At 42.0% G+C, this 25,144-nt stretch overlaps 1 protein-coding gene across 11 annotated transcripts in view; it reads left to right on the forward strand.

Annotated features, from left to right (window-relative positions):
- LOC145346825 (focal adhesion kinase 1) overlaps positions 1-25,144 on the forward strand; it is a 572,567-nt gene that overhangs the window by 406,661 nt on the left and 140,762 nt on the right. For all 11 annotated transcript variants that reach the window (XM_080194620.1, XM_080194613.1, XM_080194612.1 and 8 more), the window contains 2 exons: positions 5,209-5,293; positions 15,613-15,713. In XM_080194620.1, the coding sequence (XP_080050746.1) occupies positions 5,209-5,293; positions 15,613-15,713 (186 nt within the window). The remainder of the gene's footprint in view (positions 1-5,208; positions 5,294-15,612; positions 15,714-25,144) is intronic.

The following is a 25,144-nucleotide window of genomic DNA, read 5'->3' on the forward strand; positions in this document are numbered from 1 at the left end:
GTTCCACATTCCTGCCCTCTCCCCATAACCCTTAATCCCCTCGCTTATCAAAAACCTATCAACCCGCGTCTTAAAAATATTTAGCGAGGCAGCCTCCACCACCTCAACAGGCAGAGAATTCCAGAGATTCACCACCCTTTGAGTGAAGAAGTTCCTCCTCAACTCCGTTCTAAACCGCCCCCCCCCCTTTATCTTGAGGCTGTGCCGCCTAGTCCTACTGTCCTTTCTGAGCGGGAAGAGTCTCTCCACCTCTATCCTATCCATCCCATTCATCATCTTATATGTCTCAATGCGATCTCCCCTCATTCTTCTAAACTCTAACGAGTACAAGCCTAGTTTATTCAGCCTCTCCTCATAGCTCAACCCCCTCAACTCCGGTATCAGCCTAGTAAACCTCCTCTGCACTCCCTCCAAGGCCAAAATATCCTTGCGTAAGTAAGGCGACCAAAACTGCACACAGTACTCCAGCTGCGGCCTCACCAATGCCCTATACAGCCGCAGCAAGACCTCCCTACTTTTATATTCAATCCCCCTCGCTATGAAGGCCTCATGAAGGGCAGGTCATGTTTGACTAATTTGGTGGAATTCTTTGAGAACATTCGAAGAAGAATGAGGGGAGATTTGATAGAGGTGTATAAGATTTTGATGGGTATTGATAGAGTAAATGCAAGCAGGCTTTTTCCACTGATGCTAGGGGAGAAAACAACAGAAGGCATGGGTTAAGGATGAAAAGAGTAAAGTTTAGAGGGAATATTAGGGGGGGCTTCTTCACGCAGAGAGTGATGGGAGTGTGGAATGAGCTGCCAGATAAAGTGGTAAATGCAGGGTCACTTTTAACATTTTAAGAAAAACTTGGACAGGTTCATGGATGAGAGGGGTGTGGAGGGATATGGTTCAAGTGCAGGTCAGTGGGACTAGGCAAAAAATGGTTCGGCACAGGGGCCAAAAGGCCTGTTTCTGAGCTGTAATTTTCTATGGTTTCTGTGGTTTCTATGTCCACTGCGCAAGTAATGAAACCAATGGGGAACCTGTGGATGTGCTGTATCTGGATTTTCAGAAGGCATTTGACAAGGTGCCGCACCAAAGGCTGCTGCATATGATAAAGCTGCATGGTGTTACAGGTAATGCATTATCATGGATAGATGATTGGTTAACTAACAGAAAGCAAAGAATGGGGTAAATGGGTGTTTTTCTGGCTGGTGATCAGTGAGTAGTGGTGTGCCTCAGGGATCAATGTTGGGACCACAATTATTTATGATTTACATAGATGATTTGCAGTTGGGGACCTAGTGTAGTGTGTCAAAATTCGCAGATGACAGTCAGATAAGTGGCAGAGCAAAGTGTGCAGAGGATGCTGAAAGCCTGCAAAGGGATATAGATAGTCTAAGTGAGTGGGCGAGGGTAAATGTGAGATCATCCATTTTGGTAGGAATAATAGAAAAAAGGACTATTATTTAAATGGTAAAAAATTGCAGCATGCTGCTTTGCAAAGGGACCTGGGTGTCCATGTGCAGGAATATCAAAGAATTGGTTTGCAGGTGCAGCAGGTAATGAAGAAGGCAAATGGAATTTTGCCCTTCATTGCTAGGGGGATGGAGTTTAAAAACAGTGAGGTTATGTTGCAGCTGTATAAGGTGCTGGTGAGGCCACACATGGAGTACTGTGTACAGTTTTGGTCTCCTTACTTGAGAAAGGATATATTGGCAATGGAGGGTTGCAGAAGAGATTCACTAGGTTGATTCTGGAGTTGAGAGGGTTGGCTTATGAGGAGAGACTGAGTAGACTGGGGCTATACTCATTGGAATTCAGAAGAATGAGGGGAGATCTTGTAGAAATATATAAGGTTATGAAGGGAATAAATAAGATAGAAGTAGGGAAGTTGTTTCCACTGGCAGGTGAAACTAGAAGTTGGGGGCATAGCCTCAAAACAAGGGGAAGCAGATTTAGAACTGAGTGAGGAAGAACTTCTTCACCCAAAGGGTTGTGAATCTGTGGAATTCCCTGCCCAGTGAAGCAGTTGCGGCTACTTCATTGAATGTTTTTAAGGCAAGGGTAGATAAATTTTTGAACAGTAAAGGAATTAAGGGTTATGGTGAGCAGGCAGGTAAGTGGAGCTGAATCCACGAAAATATCAGCCATGATCTTATTTAATGGCGGAGCAGGCTCGAGGAACCAGATGGCCTACTCCTGTTCTAGTTCTTACATTCTTAACTTTGATCCAACATCTCAACAATAAAGTTCATTTATTAGTCACAAGTAAGGCTTACATTACCACTGCAACAAAGTTACTGTGAAATTCCTCTAGTCGCCACAATCTGACGCATGTTCGGGTCAGTACACCTAACCAGCTCGTCTTTCAGACTGTGGGAGAAAACCGGAGCACCCACACAGACACAGGGAGAATGTGCAAACTCTGCAGTGGCCCAAGCTGGGAATCAATCCCAGTCCCTGGCACTGTGAGGCAGCAGTGTTAACCATTGTGCCACCCACTTTTAATTTATTTTTCATGATTTCAGGATGCACCTAAGCACTTCAGAACCAGTGACATACTTTTTAAGTAATCATAGTTATAACACAAGAAAATGCAGCAATGGGGTCTTGCAATGAGGTCCTATGGCGAGAAATAAATGTCTCTGTAACCATTTTGTGGAGACATGATGACAGTTGACCAAAAGTTTGATCAAAGAGGTGTGCTTTGGGGAGGTAGGTCTCAAAGGACACAAGTGAAATGGAGCAGTGGAGAGGCTGAGGGAGGGAATTCCACAACTTTGAGCCTTGGCAGCTGAAGGCATGGCCACTATTGATAGAGTGACTAAAATCAGAGATGTTCAGGAGGTCGAAATCGGAGGAACACAGATATTTTGGAGAAGATTGTAGGAAGATGTGGCGGCGCGGGCTCGTTGGGCCGAAGGGCCTGTTTCCCGTGCTGGGTTGTTCTTTGTTCTTTGTCCTAGCTAGGGAAGGGCGTGGCCATGAAGGGATTTGAAACAGGATGAGAATTTAACATCAAGATATTGCTTAACTTGGGGCCAGTGTAGATGAGTGAGCATCGGGGTGATAACTGAACGTAACTTGTTAAAACTTCCAAAGAGACACAGCAGAGATTTGGATGACCACAAGTTTTTACAGAGGTTAGGACATGGAAGACCAACTAATTGGAATAGCCACGTCAAAAGGTAAAAAAGTAGAGGAAGGGGCTATGATGTGATTTGATGATTTTATCTTATTGATGTTTGGGGTGCGGAGACACCACTGGGTGGAACAGAATTTATTATCAATCCCTAATTACCTTTGAGAACATTACAGGTGACAGTTAAGAGTCAACTACATCGCAGCAAATCTCGAGTCAAACTGAGTAAGGATTGCAGATTCCTTGTGTAAAGGATATTAGCAAACAGAATATTGGTGACAATTCAGTAGATTCATGATTACTGTTTTATTCCATATTTATCTAATTAATTGTATTTAAGTTCCATGACTGCTTTGGTGGATTCTGAAGTCATGCCTCTGGGTCCCAAGTCCAGGCCTATGAATTACTTCTCCAGTCCATAATCACTTTGCTACAATAACTAGCCAGGTCAATGTTGATGCAGTTTAGGTGGGGCATCTGATAAGTATAACCAAATGAAGAGGCTTCAATAAAGGGCAAGTTGTTGTTTTCATCTGCAAACAAGTGGTCAAGTTTCCATCTATGTTGATGTCAATGCAACCTCTAGCAATATGATAGTGAATGAAAGCAAGCATGTAGAAACAATATCAGAGTTTCTCTCCTTGTCTCTTTGAGTTCTAGGAACCTGTTTAAATCTGCCTTGTCTTCTGTGAAGACCTTAATATGTTTGTAGTTATAAATGTTCGTTTCTTCTTATAGTCAGAGTTGGGTAAGAAATTCATAATTGCTAGTCTCGTTTAGAAAATAATAAGTTGCCATTTTCATAACTGAGCCAGTCAGAAAGTCTGGGTACATTTGAAAATCATGTTAGACTTCTTAAAACAAAATTTGCACCATGTGTAATAAAGCAGATTGTGGTTGCTTTAGAGGCTTGCATTTACCTAGTATTATAGGACAGCTCTGAACTAGTGAAGTGTTTTGCATACAATGAAGTACTTCCCGATGCAGTGAGTTTTTTTTTGTAGGCAAAAGTTGCAGCAATGTTGAGTGCAGCAAAACCCAACAAAGTGCAATAACAAGAATGACTATTGTGTTGATTGAAAGAAAATTATTGTCAGAACACCAGTAGAATTTCTTGTTCAATTTTTAGTAATGCCATGGGTATTCAGTTTTAACTTCAGGCACTAAAGCAGGCATGCAATCTGTGTTTAATGTCTTAGCCAAAAGACGGCATCTTCGCTGATGTTTGCATTCTTAGCACTTCATTGAAGTGTTAACCTAGATTATGTTCTCAAATCCTGGAATAGATCTTGAAACAACAATCTTCTGACTCTTTGGAAGACCAACTGAGTCAAGGTTTACAGGATCTTGACATAAAGAACACTGGCCACCTTATTTGTCCTGTCTTATTTAGTTAGTTGGTACTGATGTTTTATAACACTTCCCCTCGCAGCAAACAGGAATAAAGCATCTTTCGAGCATATGTGTGGTGCACAGACTGCACATAATACAGGACAGAGACTATATGATCTGGAAACAGAACTTCTGATGAAAGGTCACAATGTTAACCCTGTTTTTCTCTCTAAAGACCCTGCCAGACCCACTGAGCATATCTGGAATTTTCTGTTTTTATATACTATATAATCTGTTCTCAACTAAATTTTTATACATCCAACACACACTGTCCTATATCCGCCCTGTCAAAGGGACTCTAGGGACATCAATCGTTCAAAAAGGCTATAACCCTCACTCCTTAGAATGGCATCAACAGAGTTTGTGCTCTAACAAAACCCTGGCCTGCTCAATGAATTTCCGTATACGTTGCTTAAAAATGTTTGTGAATGTACTATAGTAATTTAGAAAAACACAGGGCTGGTCTTTATTGAATTTGTAGCAAATTGGATCTTAACTGAAGAGTATTTTTGCCTATTGAAATGTTTAATGAAATTTCTTGTCATTTATAAGTGGCTTATCCATAAATTGTTTTTCTGGATCAAGATTATTAATTTAAATGGTACAGTATTTCTATGTTTTAGTTCAAACTACTTAAGTGAACATTGATAATTATATATTTTTTTACTCCTTGCTTATTTATTCAGGAAAATCCTGCGATGGCAGTTGCTATCAAGACGTGCAAAAACTCCACTTCAGATAGTGTGCGAGAGAAGTTCCTACAGGAAGCATGTAAGTTTATGCAATGTGTTTTTATTCTTTAATAAATATAGCAGTTCAAACAACTGCTGTATAAGTGGGATGAGAACAGATGGTTCGATTTGAAGAGGTAGCACAGCAAAGATGTTGTGGGGAAGATAATCACCTCGTATTCTGGAATTTCATTGATGCCTTGAGTGATGTCTGTCCCTCTAAATATTTAATTGTATTTCAGCAGCACATTTTGGCTAATTCAGTTCATGATGTAACAGACTAATATGTGTCACTGTAATATGTACATTGAAAATCTAGTGTAAAGACTGATGTGAAGGTACAGTCATAGCTTATAATGATCACAAGTTTAAATACATAAAAGCAACATTTTATTTGTCTGTTGGACATTGACCTTGAGAAGGTAATAGGGAATCACATTTTAAACTGCTGTAGTCCCTGTGGTGTATGAGGACCCAGATGCTTTTAGATGCGGGGGGGGGCAGGATTCACCATCTGTGGCTAACTGAGGTAGATAAAGAGAGTATCACATTGAAAGAAAAACAGTGCTGTGAAAATTAGTGGTAGCGATTTGGCAAAGATTAGGAACTTGCAAAGGATGACTCAAAGACAAAAAAGAGGGACAATTAGGGTATGAACATGAACTGGCAAGAAATATGGAAACAGACAGTAAGAGCTTCTACAAGTATAAAAAAAAGGTAGTTAAAATAAACGCTGGCCCCTTTGAAGATGAGACTGGATAATAATGGGGAAAAAAGGAAATGGCAGAAGCTTGGAACAAATATTTTCTATCTATTTTCACAGTACAAGACCTGAGATATATCTCAATAATGACAGAAAATAATGGGGCAAAAGGGAGGAAGAAATTTAAAACAGTCACTATCATTAGAGAATGAATACTGAGAAAACTAAAAGGTCTAACAGCTAACAAGTCCCCTGATGGCCAACATCTTGGGTCTTCAGAAGAAATAAGACCATAAGAAATTGGAGCATAATTAGGCCAGTCGGCCATCAATTCTGCTCTGTCATTCAATCATGGTTGATTTTTTTCTCATCCCCATTCCCCTGCCTTTTTCCCATAATCCCTGACCCCCCCTTGTTAATCAAGAACCTATCCATCTTTGTTTAAAAGACACTCAATGACCTCCACAGCCTTTTGCGGCAGAGTTCCACAGATTCACCACTTGCTGGCTAAAGAAATTCCTCCTCATCTCTCTTTTAAAGGATCACCCCTTTAGCCTGAGGTTGTGCCCTCTGATTCTAGTTTTTCCTATTTGTGGAAACATCCTCTTCACATCCACTCTACCCAGGTCTAGCAGTATCCTGTAAGTTTCAATAAGATCCCCCCTCATTCTTCTGAATACCAACGAGTACAGACCCAGAGTGCTCAGTGGTTCTTTGTACAAGTTCTTTATTCCAGGGATCATTCTTGTGAACCTTCTCTGGATCCTTTCCAAGGCCAGCACATCCTTCCTTAGATATGGGGCCCCAAAACAGCTCATAAAATTCCAAATGGGGTCTGACCAGAGCCTTATACAGCCTCAAACATGCATCCCTGCTCTTGAATGCTAGCCCTCTCGACATGAATGCTGACACTGCATTTGCCTTCCTAACTGCTGACTGAACCTGCACTTGAATCTTAAGAGAATCTTGAACAATGACTTCTAAGTCCCTTTGTGCTTCTGATTTTCTGCGCATTTCTCCATTTAGAAAATAGCCTGTGCCTCCATTCCTCCTTCCAAAGTGTGTAACCTCACACTTTTCCTCATTGTATTCCATCAGCCACTTCTTTGCCTGGTCTCCTAACCTGTCCAAGTCCTCCTCCTGCCCCCTTGCTTCCTCAATATTAAAAATGATTGTGGAGATAGCCAGTGAATTGATTTTAATCTTCCAAAATTCCCTAGATTCTGGATAGGTCCCAGCTGCCTAGAAAACTGCAAATGTAACATCTCTATTCAACAAAGCAAGGAGTCAGAAAGCAGGACACTGGTCATTTAGTCTAACTCAATGGAATAATGCTAGAATCAATTTGTAAGGAAGCAAAGGAACTTGGTTTTGTGAAAGGGGAAATTGTGTTGACAAATTTATTAGAATTTGTTGAGGGTGTAACAAGATAAAGGGGAATCAGTAGATGATGTATATTTGGATTTCCAGAAGGTATTCAATTCGTGGTGGATAATAAATGCTGGACTTGCCACTGATGCCCACATCAATTTTTGAAAAGGTCACTACACAAGATGGTGTTGGTGAAATATGTTAGCATAGTTAGAGGATTGGCTCACAAGAAAAAGAGCCAGGGTGGAAGGGTAATTTTCAGGTTGGCAAACTGTAAATATCCACAGGAATTGGTGCTGTGGCCTCAACTATTTACAATCTATGTTAATGATTTGGGAAAGACTGGCATCTGTGATGGTGGGACCTTTAGATCATCACTCGGCACTTATAGTTGAATGTGGTTGCAAGCTCTATAGCCTTGATGTTTAGATTAATGTGCTTTGCTGCCTTGTTATTGAGGGTGGAGATGTTCATGGCGCCACCGCCTCCTGCTTGCCATCTAATTTTTCATGGCCATTCATCATTGGGTGCAGCAGGGCTTTGATCTTACCTTTGATTCAATTGCCGAAAATTGCCAAGGCTTTTACTAGCCTTTTAGACTGCTGATGATAAATTAGCTTTATTGTCCTGTTACTAACAGAAAAAGAGGACTTCCCCAAAGCCCTTTTAAAAGATTGCAAGTTGTACACCTACAGTTAGAATTTTCTACTTCTGTCAAACCTACACCACAAATGCCATTAGACACTAAAGGTGAGATCTTAATGTTTCAAATTTTCTCAACTTATTTTTTCAGGGGGGAGTATCTGAAGAATTCTAAAACCTTATTCTCAACTAATGGCTGTTTTATTATCATAGAATTATAGGATCCCTACAGCGTGGAAGGTCATTTGGCCCATCAAGTCTGTACCAACCACATCCCACCGAGGCCCCATTGCCATAACCCCACATATTTACCCTGCTAATCGCCCTGACATTTTAGCATGGCCAATCAACCTAACCCACACATCTTTGATATTTGGGAGGAAACTGGAGCACTCAATGGAAACCCACTCAGGCACTGGGAGAAAGTGCAGACTCAACACAGACAGTGACCCGAGGCCAGATTTGAACCTGGGTCCCTGGAGCTATGAGGCCGCAGTGCTAACCGCTGTGCCACTGTACCACCCAAAATATATTTGCAAAACGGAGGTGAGCGAGCAATCCTGTACTTGCTCATTATTCTAGATATCCGTCTGGATAATCTGCCAATTTAGATGGGCTCTACTGCTGCGATGTTGCCACGTTGGTGTGCTATCATTTTAAATTTATGTTGGGTGTGATGGACCCATTTAAGGCTGGAGATTGTTGGGAATCATTCTTGCTGTCCCAAAGGGGTTTGTGAGTTTACCCAATGAAAATCTCAGCTTCTTGGTCTCCAAACTTCAATCAGCATCCTCTGACCAGATTGGCTCATCAGTCAAGTTGATGAGTTGTAACTGGCCTTAGTGCTTCAGAGATAGGGAGAGGGAAATTTATGTCCCTGATTGCTGTCCAACCCCTGTTTGAATATTTGTTTGTATGTTGGTTGAGGATGGGATCTATTTGGGCTATGATTCCTCAATTGGTTGAGTAGCCTACTGACACTCTGTCATGGGTAATGAGTATTTGGATGAGATAATGCAGTGTTACTAAAGTTGTAACTTTATCTTGGCAAGGAATTACTAAGCAGGTATTGGGATGGGGAAGTCAGTTCGAAAAACATGATCATACCTTTTCATGAATGGTGCTGACTATAACCACAGGATCTTTCCATTACATTCTTTGCTTTGTTAACAATGCAGTAATTTGCTATTCTGTTCAACCTTTCTGGCATAGGGTCACACCATTTCACTCTGCAGAGTAGGTTCACTTCTCAATACAGTTCATTCCATTATCTTCTAATGCAACAGATTTTCAGCCACATATATCCATAATAATATTTAAAGCAATGGATCAATATTGTTACGGTACTGGTCAGAGGACAGGAATTCAATAAAGTGAAACTGAATTCAGTAAATCTGATCCTTTGTGGGTGTATAATCCACAGGTTTGGCACAGTGGCTAGCACTGCTATCTCACAGTGCCAGGGCTCCAGGATCAATTCTGGCCCCAGGCTTGTCCCTGTGTCTGCGTGGGTTTCCTCCGAGTGCTCCAGTTTCCTCCCACATTCCAAAGATGTGCAAGTTAGGTGAATTGGCCATGGTAAATTGCCCCTTAGCGTTAAGGGGGTTAGCAGGTTAAATACGTGAGGTTATGGGGGTAGGGCATGGGTGGGATTGTTGTTGGTGCAGGCTCAGTGGGCTGAATGGCCTCCTTCTACACTGTATGATTCTATGATACAGTAAAAAGTCTGACAACACCAGGTTTTAGTCCAACCTATTTATTTGATAATATATTATCAAATATAATATAATATATTATCAAATAAATAGGTTGGACTAAAACCTGGTGTTGTCAGACTTTTTACTGTGTTTACGCCAGTCCAACGCCGGCATACCCACATCATGATTCTATGATAACCAGGACAATAACAGAGAAAGCTCCCAGGTTGCGCTGAGAATGCTCTTAATTTATGAACTGCTTCACGGATGGGAATCTGTCATGCTTGCCCTATAATGTGATTCTAGGTTAATTTACATGATCATCTCTTGGTGCTTTCAGAGCAAAGGGGAGTGGGCAAAAATGCTGCCTTGTTAGAAGAATATGCATTTCAAAACTACTTTTTTTTTATAATTTAGAGGAGATTAGTCCTCAATTGATTGTTATGTCTGCAGACCACATACAACACTCCTTTTGCAGAGCAATGGCCTGTGCTTTGGTAGGATTTTTCGAGATGCATCAATCTTGACCAAAGATTAAGTGACAGGCTCTGGCTCCTAAGGATGCATATTACCTTGGGAATTGTTTTAGCTGTTGACAGGTCATTCACAGTGTGTGCAGAACTTGTTATTGGAAAGCCTTTCAAATCCTGGAATATTGCAGTACTGCAAACTGGTCATGGTGCCTTTAAGGTAAAAAAAAACTTGCCTTTTTTGTATAATGCACCAGAACAGCCTATGTATGAGTGGTTAAGTAGTGTGGGAATTATTCAAACTGTTCGGGTGTAGATTGGGTGTAGTAAGCATGCAAGGAAATGCTGCAGGGGCCCAGTAACACAAGCTTGTGTCTGAAACAAAAAATACAAACTTTGCAGTTCTAATGAGCATAAATTGCAAGAACAATCTCTTGTATGCACTTCTTTTGAGATAAGGTCGATTAGGAAACCTATATGAAAGACCTGCTTAGTGAACAAGCCAGCATGTAGATTGCAAGTAATCTGGACAGGTAAGTGGAAAATGTTCAAAGCCTGAGTCCTGTTCTACCAGAGGCTATGGCGCTCTCACACACTTCAACCGGCAGTACCTTTGATCTGCTGGCAATCCTTCTTCAATCCAATTTGGTCTGATCTAAAGTCCCACCTTGTGTTTCTCAACTACTTAATGTTACAGCACCTTGCTGAGAAGTATGTAGCCTTCAACCTATTCCATATTGTCCCCATGTACATGCATAAGCTCAGCCTTGGAAAAGTAATCATTATTGGTTATATTAAACTATGTTTGGATCAACTAAATGTGACAAGATGGAAAATGCCTGTCACTGGCAATTATCATTTCCTCCAACTCACTATTGGGAAAGCTATTGGCAATTAATGTTCTTTAAATTTATTTATCTACCTGGGACTTCCTGCCTAAATTTGTTCATGACATTTCTTATGGCATGATACCTTATTGAGTTACTTGACAGAAAAGTTCTTGTCAAAATTTGAATGGCTGTGTTGAAAACTGCAATTACTACTTTTATGAATAGAGGGATGGTTTGTTACAGTAAAAGGTTTGAAATAACACTTGACTCAGCTGCCCAACTCTCTCTTATTTTCACCAACGCGGTGTTGAAACTAGCACTGGTGAAGAAACTGTTGAAGTTGGGATTTTAAGCCAGCAGCTGAGCATAGTGAAAGCATTATTCAAAAGCTGGACAGGCAAACTGCTGTGTAGCAGGTTTGCCCTTTAGCAAGACTGTTGAAAATGTTGTGGCTCCTTTTTAACTATGAGGCTGCTTTTGATGTCTTTATAGCAAAGATGTGGTAAGAGAAAAGAATTAGGCAATCTTACAAGGCTTGCTTTTTCCTTCTCTTTAGTGATGTGTTTATTTGACTGGGAGCAGCCCCATGCTTCTGGTTTCTAAACAAAAACTGCCTTCAACTAAGTTGAAGTCCATAAAATATATAGACGGAAATATCTTGTGGCGAGCCTAAAATTATAATGGAGAACACAGCCCTTCATGTACTGATGCCAGATATTATTCTGAGCTTCAGAAATCCACGATGAATTATATCTGAGAAGGTAATTTTTTCCATGTGAAGTTTTTGCAGAACTCATTTCTATGTAAGTAAAGTTTTGATCATCATGGAGTGGAGAGGGTACAGGTCAATCTTCATTTTACATGGGTGTCAGTGGCAAGGCCTGCATTCATTACCTATCCCTAATTCCCTTGAATGGGGTTAGTTAGCTCAGTTGGTTGGAAGGGTAGTTTGTAATGCAGAATGATAGCAACACCGTGGATTCAATGTCCATACTGGCTGAGATCATTTGTGAAGGCCTGCCTTCTGAACCTTGCCCTCTCCTGAACTGTGGTGACTGTCAGGTTAAAATCACCACTAGTTTATGGTCATCTGGGACTATGGCAACTTTATTTACTTTTAGTTGTCCTGAGAAAGTGCTGGTGAGTTGTCTTCCTGAACCGCTGTGCAGTAATTTGACAGAACTGGATGGCTTGTGAGGCTACTTCAGCAGTTAAGAGGCAAGCCACGAATGAACCAGTTGGATTTTTACATCAATCCAACAGCTTCATGGTCCTGCTTAGGAATAAAGAAAGAAAGACTTTTGTGTGTGCAGTGCAATTCTCAGCCTTGGGCATCCAAAGGTGTTTTGCAACTATGTAAGTACTTTTGAAGTATACTCATTATTGTAAAGTCGCATGTATCGCAGATAATGTTTCATCCAAAAGACAGCGATTTTGCGATGTGGAGAGCCGTTGGCTGCTGGCGGAATCTTCTGATGCCATCATGGTTAAGACCTTTTCCATAGCTCTCCCACCCATGCCTTGGGAGAGGTTGACTTAAGCGGAACTGTAAAATCCCACAGGCAGGAAAAGCTGGAAAATCCTGCTCTGCACCTCCAACAGTAATGGCCTGAGATGTCACCAAGAATGCGTGTTCAAAATCCTGGGGTGGGAGTTGATCCTATACTTTTTAACTCGCTTCCTCTGTTAATGTTATAACATCATACCCTTTTTTGGTCATTTTTGCTTGGCGTTCAATACTTGACAATACTTCATCCATTATTGTATATACAACAGAAGACCAGCCCCTTGATTCCATATCCTATATTTCTCTTTGTAATTTTACACTGCCCTTCTTCTGACCTGTTTTTTTTCTCTCTTTTTTTTCCTACGCTTATGATCGCTTTTGTCTTCCTTTCTTAATCTCATTTTAGTTTTTTCTGTCCATGAGTACTTTGTTGCTGTTAAATCCTCTTGGTGAAGCATTAAACCATGATGGGTCAATAGGACCCATAAATTGTGTTCTGCAACATTTTTTCAAAAACTGATCAGTTGGTAATTTCTTGTGGCATACTGTTGCTGTGCTTTGCAGTGTACCAATTGGCTGTCATTTTTGCCTGCATAAGTAACTTCATTTCAAAAACTGATCTACAAGGGGATCGCCTTGAGATGTGATAGAATGCTGTATAATTGCACACTCTTTTTGTACAAAATAGAGTTTTAGATTTATGTACATTGTCACATCATACAGGTTATCATTAGGACTGTTTAGAGAATATATAATACTTCATGTCCTATTGCAAATAACCTCCCCAGACTTCCCTCGTTGCCGCCCCTTTGTTAATTGCATTTCAATTGTCGTAGAAGTTTACAGCATGGAAACAGGCCCTTTGGCCCAACTTCTCTATGCCAGCCAGTTTTTACATTAAGCTAGGCCCAACTGCCTGCGTTTGACCCATTTCCCTCTATAACCATCTTACCCATATAACTGTCTAAATGCTTTTTACAAGTCAAAATTGTACCTGCCTCTACTATTACCTCTGGCAACTCGTTCCAGACACTCATCACCCCATGTGAAAAAAATTATTCCTTTGGATCTTTTTGTATCTCTCCCCCTCACCTTAAGCCTATGCCCTTCAGTTTTAGATACCCCTATCTTTGAGAAAGGATATTGACTATCTACCTTATCTATACACCTCATTATTTTATAGACCTCTGTCAGGTCATCCCGAACCCTCCTATGCTCAAGGATAAAAAGGTCCCAATCTAACCATCCTCTCCTTATAACTCAAACCATCAAGTCCTGGTAGCATCCTTGTAAATATTTTCTGCACTCTTTCTAGTTTAATAATATTATTTCAATAATTAGGTGACCAGAACTGTATATTGTATTCCAAGTGTGGTCTTACCAATGTCTTGTACAACTCCAACAAGACATCCCAACTCCTGTATTCATTGTCCTGAGCAACGAAACCAAGCATGCTGAATGCCACCTTCACCACTCTGTCCACCTGTGACTCCACTTTCAAGGAGCTATGAACCTGTACCTCAAGGATTCTTTATTCTATAACTCTCCCCAATGCCCTACCATTAACTGAGTAAGTCCTGTCCTGGTTCAATCTACCAAAATGCGTCACCTCATTTATCTAAATTAAACTCCATCTGCCTTTCATCAGCCCATCTGCAAACTTACTAACATGCCTTCTAAATTTTCATCCAAATCATTAATATAAATGATAAATAACAGTGGGCTCAGCACTGATCCCTGAGGCACACTGCTGGTCACAGGCCTCCAGTTTGAAAAATAAACTTCTACAACCACCCCCTATCTTGTCATCAAGCCAATTTTGCATCCAATTGACGATCTCATCCTGGATCCATGAGATTTAATCTTATGCAACAGCCTCCCATGTGGCGCTCTGTCAAAGGCTTTGCTAAAGTACGTATTGAAAATGTGTTTAATTGTTTGCAGATGAGGACAAATTGCATGCAGATGAGGACATTAATTGGAGTTTCACTCAAGATACTTATTGAAACTGATGTAGTTGAGTTAGAAGAGGTATGCTTGTAATATTTCACTCTAAATAAATGTAAGACTGAGTAAAGATTGGCTCCAGTACCATACTTCACTACTTGGCTTACTCCTGGAAGGGGAAATGGATTGTCCAAGTGGCCCAGTTTCACTGTCCCTTTTGGGAGATGCTACAGTTCTTCTATTTGGCATATAAACCTGTGTTTGGCCACTTCATGACACTAGGTAGTCGTAGTATTATTGTCTGATATTTTGGGCGTGGTTACGTCAACATTTGTCATTTTATGGTTATTGAATCAGATTTTGCATCATCGTTCCAAGGCACTAGCTTGATAGATGCATTTATATGATGGTAGGAATGGTGTCACTTCACAGGAATTTTGTTTTGACTTTGTATTTCAGCTGTTAACAAGTGTTTACAAAAGAAATGCATCGCTTTGGTTTGACCATTGAAGAAATTCTTCCTGGTTTGGCCAACTTTTTGTCTTGAAGGTTAAGCAGTTAACTGATGGTTCAAATTAATGAAACATTGGCTTTAGTGTTTCATTGTGATTTGCACTTAGTAATTATTCTCCAGTTTTGACATTTGATGTGATCTCTTTGGCTAAGTTTTGAACACTGATTAGCATAGAATATGAATTTTGGGTGATTTGAATGGTGTTTTTTTTCCTGTATTTTCTTTGGGAAACAGGTTTCAGGAACATTTTTGTTCTGGTGGCTCAGTTGAATATTGATATTGATAATGACAAGAAATGTGTTGGGCCAAGCTAGTATTCTACCATTACAGAGTGCAGTATTTGATAGAGATTTATTGATGTAGACTTGTTGATCAGTTTGCACTGGTTAACCTTCATTTTCTCCATGAAAAGACTGCAGATGCTGTCAGTTGAATCTTTCAAGTCACAGATTGATTGATTGATTTTTATTAGGTGAGGATTTCCAGGAACATATTGGAAAGGTAGATAAATAGAATCGGAATACAGATCACCCCCAATCTAACTGACTGAACTAACTCAAGGGGCTGAATAGCCTGCTCCTGACTCTGAGTTCTAGCCATAGTTTTGGTCTTCCTCTTTGATTCAGTTAACAAAATATGTCTTCACTAAAATTAACACATTCTTTTTTATTTTCTTAGTGACGATGCGACAGTTTGACCACCCTCATATAGTGAAGTTGATTGGTGTAATTACAGAAAATCCGGTCTGGATAATAATGGAGCTGTGTACCTTCGGAGAGGTATGATTGTATGTACTGATGAATGCAATCAGAAACATTTGAATACAATTAAAGACTCTGGTGTTTTTTTTTAAACATGAATTCATTCAGAATGACATGAGTTAGTTCAGGATTGCCAGCACACTTATTTATGAAAAGGACAAAGGCTAGTTTGATAAACTTAAAGTTCATGGAGTATTAACGAAAGATATTCCATGGATACGTACATAAATGATCAAAGGATATTTAATAAGGTGCAACAAAGGTGGCTTATTGACATTGCATATGGTTTTAAATAATTCAAATATTTATCTACCACTGCTTCTGGTGTGTATTCCATGTTCAAACCACCACCTATTTATAAAAAATAATAGCTTGTCCCTTTGTTATTTTGACAGCGATCTTAACTTTCTACTCTTTGTTTCGTGAAATGTGTCTGACTTGTCAATGCATCTGGTGCGTGGGTGTAGAAAGTTAGCATGTTTTCTGCTTTTATATGCTAGTTTGCTTCTCATTTTCAGCTCACACCATTGGCAAGCAGCAATGTAAAAAAGTCAACCCAGTGTAAGGCTTCTTCTGTCAGATGAATCCTCAGCTGTGCCTCCTTGTGGAAACAAGTGGCCCAAGCTAAAGCTTCAGAGGAACTCTGAGATGGTTTTGCACACAGACATGCAGTGTGCAGGCCCCTGATATGTGGAAATGTGCTGACACTCGTGAACCAAATTTCCCAACCAATGGCAAATAGCTCCACTGTCTTTTGGTTGCCTCGGGAGAGTTGAAGGCCAATAGTAAACGGTGACAAAAAATCTGGAGTGGAACCCAAAAGCAAACTGATAGGTCCTGCAACCAATTTGATGCTTTGCATTCCTTTAGGCTCAATTGGACAAGTTGAGAGGGAGACCCTGACATTTAGGAAGCTCAAGATCTCCATAAATTTTGTTCATGCTTGCACTGTGGAGAGAACAGTCCAGTTTTGCTGGGCCATTGACTCAACACTGGAGTCAGCATTAATGAGTGATAAGCCCAACTCGGCTGACTCAGAGAATGGTTGCTACAGGCTGTCTGTAATACTGAGAAGGGTAAATGTGTCCTTCTGGCCAATAACTGTCCATCTTGGATCAGAAAGTCCCTGACTAGTACAATGACCCACAATGCTCCATCTAGTTCAGTGGTTGTGTGAAGCTTAAAGAGTCTCAGTTCAACAAATGGGCAGAATCAATTCCACCCAGCAAATCAATGAAACAAATGAAAATAAAGAAGATGCAAACTCTTTGATTGATACGTTGGAATGTTAGGACCATGTACATGGAACTGACCACTTGCAGCTGATTGATAATGTGCTCATGACAGCTGTGATCAACATAAAGCTTGATAGGCTGAATAGTGACACAGCCTCCCTACAAGAGACCAGGCACGCTGACAGTGGATCAGTGAAAGAAAAACATTACACATTCATTTGGCAGGGTAAGAGTTCAGAGGGAACATATGCACAAGGTGTAGGCTTTGCTGTAAGGAACTCTCCACTCTTATTGATAGCACCCCTTTCAAGATGGTTAAGAATGTGTTTTCTGCATGGCCCCCACCCCCACTTCAACTGGTGCCAGTGAACTTCATGAGTATCTATGCTCCAGCACTGTGCTCCACCACAGAGGCAAAAGACTGTTTCAGTGAGGAGCTTGAAGCTCGCTCAGCAGAATCCCTAATCAGAACCTACCATCAGCATTGTGTGACATTCCTGCATCAGACATCATAACATAATATCCCAGAAAATATCAGTGAAAACTGAGAGAGACAGTGTGAATTTTGCTGCTATCATGAGTTTTCTGCAACCAACACTTCCTTTCAGAACAAATCATGTCATAAGGTGTGTAGGTGACATCCATTGGCACCAGTTGGACCTGATCATCACCAGCCATAACACACAGATACGACAGCGCATTCTGATGCAGATCACTCGCTGGTACACACCAGTGTTAGAATGCAGTTTTTCATTCAAACCAAAATGGCATCCTCTTATCAATGCAGCCATACTAACTACTCAGATAAAAACCAACAGTTCCTCAACACAGTTAAACAGACACTCTACGACGCTCTCACACAGTGCAGAAGTGAAGTACTTCATGACACCATTTAAACCATTGTTTCCACTGGAAACAATGTGTTTTAGATTCCATTGGAACCTAAAACGCAGGCACACAGCCTCAGGATAAGAGGCAAGTTATTTAGGACTGAGATGAGAAATTACTCATTCAAAGGATGTGTCTAGGGCGGTGGATGTGGTCTTTCTTGATTTTCAGAAGGCGTTTGACAAGGTACCTCACAAGAGGTTATTGCAGAAGGTCAGGGGACATGGAGTTGGGGGTAGGGTGTTAGCGTGGATAGAGGATTGGTTGTCAAATAGGAGGCAGAGAGTGGGGGTCAATGGGTGCTATTCGGATTGGCGGTTGGTGACTAGTGGAGTGCCCCAGGGGTCGGTGCTGGGGCCTCAACTATTTACCATTTATATAGATGATCTGGAGGAGGGAACTGAGTGTATGGTGTCGAAATTTGCTGATGACACCAAGATTGGTGGAACGGCAAATTGTGCAGAGGGTGTGGAGAGTCTACAGAAGGATCTAGATAGGCTGGGCGAATGGGCCAGGAAATGGCAAATGGAATTTAATGTTGGCAAGTGCGAGGTGGTCTACTTTGGTAGGAATAATGGTAGGAAGGATTATTACTTACGTGGAGAAAAACTGCAGCAGGCGACGGTGCAGAGGGACCTCGGGGTCCTTGTGCATGAGTTGCAAAAACCCAGCTTGCAGGTGCAGCAGGTGGTCAGGAAGGCGAATGGGATGCTGGCCTTCATAGCGAGGGGGATTGAATATAAAAGTAGGGAGGTCTTGCTGCGGCTGTATAGGGCATTGGTGAGGCCGCAGCTGGAGTACTGTGTGCAGTTTTGGTCGCTGTACTTACGCAAGGATATTTTGGCCTTGGAGGGAGTGCAGAGGAGGTTTACTAGGCTGATGCCGGAGTTGAGGGGGTTGAGCTATGAGGAGAGGCTGAATAAACCAGGCTTGTACTCGTTAGAGTTTAGAAGAATGAGGGGAGATCTCATTGAGACGTATAAGATGATGAATGGGATGGATAGGATAGCGGTGGAGAGACTCTTCCCGCTCAGAAAGGACAGTAGGACTAGGGGGCACAGCCTCAAGATAAAGGGGGTGCGGTTTAGAACGGAGTTGAGGAAGAACTTCTTCACTCAAAGGGTGGTGAATCTCTGGAATTCTCTGCCTGTTGAAGTGGTGGAGGCTACCTCGCTAAATATTTTTAAGACGCGGGTTGATGGGTTTTTGATAAGAGAGGGGATTAAGGGTTATAGGGAGAGGGCGGGAATGTGGAACTGAGCCACGACAGATCAGCCATGATCTTATTGAATGGCGGGGCAGGCTCGAAGGGCTAGATGGCCTACTCCTGCTCCTATTTCTTATGTTCTTATGTTCAAAGGATTGTGAACCTTTGGAATTCTGTGCCCCAGCAGTTTGTGGATGCTCCATTGCTGAATATATTTCAGGCTGGATGACAGATTTTTGGTGTCTGGGAGCACCAAGTGATATGAGGAATGAGCAAGGAAGTGAAGTTGAAGCCCAAGATTGCATTGAGTGGCGGAGCAGGTTCAAAGGGCCATATGGTCTACTTGTCCGATTTCTTATGTATTGTTACAATACAGTACTCTCAACATTTGGGAAGCAAGAGCAGAAAAATGCTGACTCGTTTTGAAGTTAGCGCCACTGTGATGGGACCTGTTATTGAAGCCAAGCATTCCAGCCTCATTAATTTGGACAGAGATCTGGTAGAGAAGACTGGATGTACTAAAAAAATGCTCAAAGGAAAGTCCAACAGACTGCTTAGTGGTGTGCCAAGTAACTAATGGTCACAACTTTGCCCAAATATCTACTTGTCCTTTGACACTGTGTATGAAAGGATTAAAAAGGCAACAGGTTCTTTTGTAAAAAAAAAGTAGCTCCATTGTGAACAAAATAGAGGAAGTTACTACCAACTGCAGTGAACAGTTGGAGAGGTGGATTGAACGCTATGAATTATACTCTAAGGAAAGCACTGTCGCTAAGGAAACTCCAGGCACGATAGTCAAAGCAGAGTTGAATATCAAACCCACAGTGGAGGAGTTTCACAAAACAATTGACTTGCTTGCCATTGGCAGTTGGTAATATACTATCTGAACACATGGAGCGTAGGCAACTGACACTCCCACAACACTTACACAAACTTCTCTGTTTCTGCTGAAGAAAGGGGGCAATGCCTCTGGGGGATATGGGTGATGCAAAGATTTTGATTCTCTACAAGAAAAGAAGGGCAAAATAAGCAACAATTGAAGAGTCCCCCTGCTAAGCATTGGAAAATTTGCCCATGTTACCCTTGTCAGACTGCAGATCCTCAAATTCTGGCGTGGTTTCTGAACAAGATCTATAATAGTCATGATTATCTCAGTCCTGCAATGCAAGAAAAATGTCGTGACCAATGGAGGTCACTGTATATGATGCCTTTGTTGATCCCACCATAGCATTCTGCCATGTCAGCAGATGTTGCCTATTTAAACTGTTGGAGGAAAGTGTCCATCCACCAATGCTGCTCGATGTGCTCTCTTTTTGTGATGCTGTAATGGGTAACATCAGCTATGACAGGCCAACATCAGAACAGGCACCTACACTTTTGGTATATTTTTCTCTTTGCTGATGTCCTATTCCTTTAAATCATCTACGGAGGATGTCTGCGTACATACCAAAGAACGAAAAGAACAAAGAGCAAAATCAGCCTGGGAAACAGGCCCTTCGGCCCAACGAGCCTGCGCTGCCATCTCAACACCACCAGTCCACCTCTCTACCCCTGACCCCTATCTAATGTTTTATGGCCATCCAGATTGAGGGAAACTGATTTAGGGACAATTTATTCCTGCCAATCAGCCTAACAGCACATCTTTCGGGTGTGGGAGGAAACCAGAGCACCCGGAGAACACCCATGCAAGCACGGGGAGAAGCGCAAACTCCCACAGACACCGGCCCAAATCCATGTGTCTGCACAGCAATCAGCGATAGTCACTGAGCTGTCGTCTTGCCCAGTATCCTGTCCAGTTTAGGCACACACTAACGACATGAAGCACTAGGCCAATCTCGAACAACCAAGAGCAGCCCCAGTACGACCCATCGCGTGTATGCCCCTCGTTGGACACAAGGTGGACCGACTTAAAACCTGTGAATGAAAAGGAGAAAAAAAATTATTGTTGTACCATATCCATTTACCTTACCAGGGACGCCCCAATGCTAATGACCCTTATTTAAAAGGATCTCCTATATCCACCCATCTCCAACTCAGGCATGTGCCTGTCTAAGTTACTCTTAAATGACTCTAGCGTGTTTGCCTCCACCACCTTACTTGGCAGAGCATTCCATACCCCCACTACCCTCTGTATGAAAAGCCTCCCTCTAATATCTGTGTTGTACCGCTCCCCCCTCACCTTAAGTCCATGGCCCCTAGTCCTATGTGTCTCTATTATAGGAAATAACTTACCTCTGTTTACTCTATCTATACTCTTCATAATCTTATATACCTCTATTAGATCCCCCCTCAGTCGGCGTCTTTCGAGGGAAAAGAGCCCCAATTTCTTCAATCTTTCCTCATACCCCAGTCCTTCCATACCAGGCAACATCCTGGTAAACCTCCTCTGCACTCTCTCCAGAGCCTCCACATCCTTCCGGTAGTAAGGCGACCAGAACTGTACGCAGTACTCCAAATGCGGCCTAACCAACGTTCTGTACAGCTGCAACATTAGACTCCAGCTCTTATATTCCTATATTCTTATATTCCTATAATAAATTCTTATATATTCTTATATTCCCCTTCCTATAAAGGCTAACATACCATAGGCTTTCTTCACCACACTCTCCACTTGCACTGTCACCTTCAAAGACTTGTGCACTTGCACCCCCAGGTCTCGCTGCGATTCTATACTCCTTATGGGCTTACCCTTTATCATATAACTTCCCCCTACATTATTCCGGCCAAAATGCATCACCTCACATTTATCCGGATTAAACTCCATTTGCCATGTATCTGCCCAATCAACCAGCCTATCAATATCCCGCTGTATTGCCAGACACTGCTCCTCACCGCCTGCCAATCCAGCCATCTTGGTGTCATCAGCAAATTTGCTGATCACACCACCTACTCCCTCTTCCAAATCATTTATATTCACTACAAAGAGAAGAGGTCCCAGTACCGAGCCCTGCGGGACACCACTAGTGACAGACCTCCAGCTAGAAAAAGACCCCTCCACTACTACTCTCTGACTCCTCTTTGCAAGCCAGTTCTCTACCCATCTAGGTACCTGACCACATATCCCATGAGCTTTAATCTTCTGTACCAACCTACCATGAGGGACTTTGTCAAACACCATACTGAAATCCATATAGACGACATCAACGGCTCGTCCTTCGTCAACCGTTTTTGTCACCTCCTCAAAGAATTCTACCAGATTCGTAAGGCAAGACTTCCCCTTGACAAAGCCATGCTGCGTATCCTTAATCAGATCGCAACGCTCCAAGTGCGCATACATCCTATCCCTAAGAATCCTCTTCATCAACTTACCTACCACTGACGTTAAGCTCACCGGCCTATAGTTACCTGGGCTATCCCTCCTACCCTTTTTAAAAAACGGTGCCACGTTCGCTATCCTCCAGTCCTCTGGGACCTCACCTGTGTCCAAAGAAGAGACAAAGATTCACGTCAGAGGCCCAGCAATCTCATCCCTCACCTCTCTAAGCAGCCTAGGATAAGTGCAATCAGGCCCCGGAGATTTATCGGTTTTAAGGCCCTCTAAAAGCCCTAACACTTCTTCCCTCGTAATCAATAGATCTTTCAGTTGGTCTACCGCTCCCTCAATGACTGTACTAAACATCAAGCCCCTCTCCTTCGTGAATACTGACGCAAAGTATTCATTCAGGATCTCCCCCATTCCCTCTGCCTCTAAGGACAATTCCCCACGTCTGTCCCTGAGAGGACTGATTTTACCCCTAGCCACCCTTTTGTTCTTAAGATAGGAGTAAAACGCCTTTGGATTCTCCTTAATCCTACCTGCCAAAGCCATCTCATGCCCTCTCTTTGCTGTCCTAACTCCCCGTTTGAGATCCCTCCTACTCTCACTGTATTCCTCCAACGATCTCTCTGTTCCCAGCTGCTTAGACCTGACATACACCTCTCGTTTCTTCCTAACCAGGTCTTCTATATCTCTAGTAATCCATGGTTCCCTAATCCTACCTTTCCCACCCTTTCTCCTAACCGGTACATGCTGACTGATGAAAAATTATTCAGTCTTGCTTAATTGAGATCCAAGAAAAAGGTATGCTAATGCTCTTCAGTGAGTTATTCTGCAGCAAAGAAGCCGTGCTAATATTCCATTCTGAGAAACAGACTCTCTTGGACTGTAAAGAGTTTGATTCAGCCATCAGCATCAGTAAAATAAATGTCATGGTGCAGGTTGTTGCAATGCTGCCATCTAGCTAGACAGTGTGCTGTGAGAGGTTGTTGATAGCTTTACATATTTAGACTGCAAGATTGCCAGCAATCTGTCACTTGATGCTGAAGTCAACACGTGTATCACAAAAGCTGCAACTGTCCAAGCTGAGGAAGTGCGTGTGGAATAATAGCAATCTGAATAAGAACAGCAAACTAAGTCTACCAAGCTTGCATCCTTTGTGCACTCCTGAACAGTGGCTAAACCTAGACATGCTAGATAGTTTCCACCCTCGTTGTGTCAAATGTATTCATGCTGAATTAACAATGTTATCAATTGGGTGTGTTCATCAAATAGATGATAATCTTATACTCGAAGACCTTCCATATGGTGAGCTGGCCTCTGGGTCATGACCTCATGGGCAGCCTTTACCTCCACTACAAGGGTATCTGCATGTGAGATAGGCTGATAACAGACATTAACGCTGATCATTGGGAGACAGTCACGATGGTCGTGAAAAGTACAGCACAGGAACATGCCCTTCAGCCTTTCAAGCCTGTGCCAATCATGATGCCGTAACTGAAAAAACTTCTGCCCTTACTTGGTCAGCATCCCTCTCTTCCCTCCATATTCATGTACCCATCCAGATGCCTCTTAAATGTTGATGGATGTGCCAGCTTCCAGCACATCCTCTGGCAGCACGTTCCAGGCACTCTCCACGCTCTGCTTGCAAAACTTCCCCTGCGTATCTCCCTTAAACTTGCCCCGCTTTCCTTGAACCTGCGCCACCTTCTAATAGTCACTTCCACCCTTGGAAAAAGCCTCTGACTATCCAGCCTGTCAATGCCTCTCATAATTTTGTGGACCTGAATGTTGTAGAATCTGAAGTTAGTAAAAGCATTTTAAGAGACGAGCAGAAACCAAAAGCTCAGCTATGAGAAGAGGGTCCAGAGGAAACAGCTGCCACTGAACTTTGCATCTTCTCAACCCACTCTAATTATCTGCAACAAATGCAGCAGAGACAGCCATGCCAGAGTGAAGGTCCTGAGCCACAGCAGGTGATGCTTAACATGGAGTTGACCACAGTGCAAATCATTGTCTTATGAGTTGGAAGGCTACCATAAACCATAAAGATTTGGTAATTCTTGAAAGAATGGAAATGTTTTTCACCATTAGCTCTTCCCTTAACCTCCTTTGTTATAATGAGAAAACCTTGTTTCTCTCGACTTTCATAAATAAAAGTCTTCCATCGTTGGCAACATCTAGGTGATTTTTTTTCTGCACTCACTCCGTAAGAACATAAGAAATAGGAGCAGGAGTAGACCCTTCGAGCCTGCCCTGCCATTCAATAAGATCATGGCTGATCTGAAGTGGCTCAGTTCCACTTTCCTGCTTTCTCCCCATAACCCTTAATTCCCTTGTCTATCAGAAATCTATCTACCCGTGACTTAAATATATTCAACGAGGTAGCCTCCACCACTTCAATGGGCAGAGAATTCCAGAGATTCACCACTCTTTGAGTGAAGAAGTTCCTCCTCAACTCTGATGTAAACTGCACCCCCCCCCCCCACCTTATTTTGAGGCTGTGCCCTCTAGTTCTGTTTTCCTTTCTAAGCAGAAAGAATCTCTCTATCTCTACCCTATCTAGCCCCTTCATTATCTTGTAACTATCACATGCTTCCTGAATAAGGCTTTCAAAATTGAACACAATACGGTATCCAGCTATGACATAACCAGTGATTTGTATCATTTAAAATGTATGACTTTTCTTAAGGCATATGCTCAGTAATTTTATTTGATCAGCTGTTTCTAGATTTTATGAGACTTACACAGATTGAAGATTAACATAAGCCATAACAAGATGAGATTCTGACTGTTTTCTAAAGTTTATTTTGAAATAAAACCTGCACGATAATAAGTGGTTTTCATTAAGGTTTGCAATATG

This window comes from Carcharhinus amblyrhynchos, chromosome 8 (assembly GCF_965287045.1).
Source record: "Carcharhinus amblyrhynchos chromosome 8, sCarAmb.v2.hapA, whole genome shotgun sequence".
In the NCBI taxonomy this organism is placed as follows: domain Eukaryota; kingdom Metazoa; phylum Chordata; class Chondrichthyes; order Carcharhiniformes; family Carcharhinidae; genus Carcharhinus; species Carcharhinus amblyrhynchos.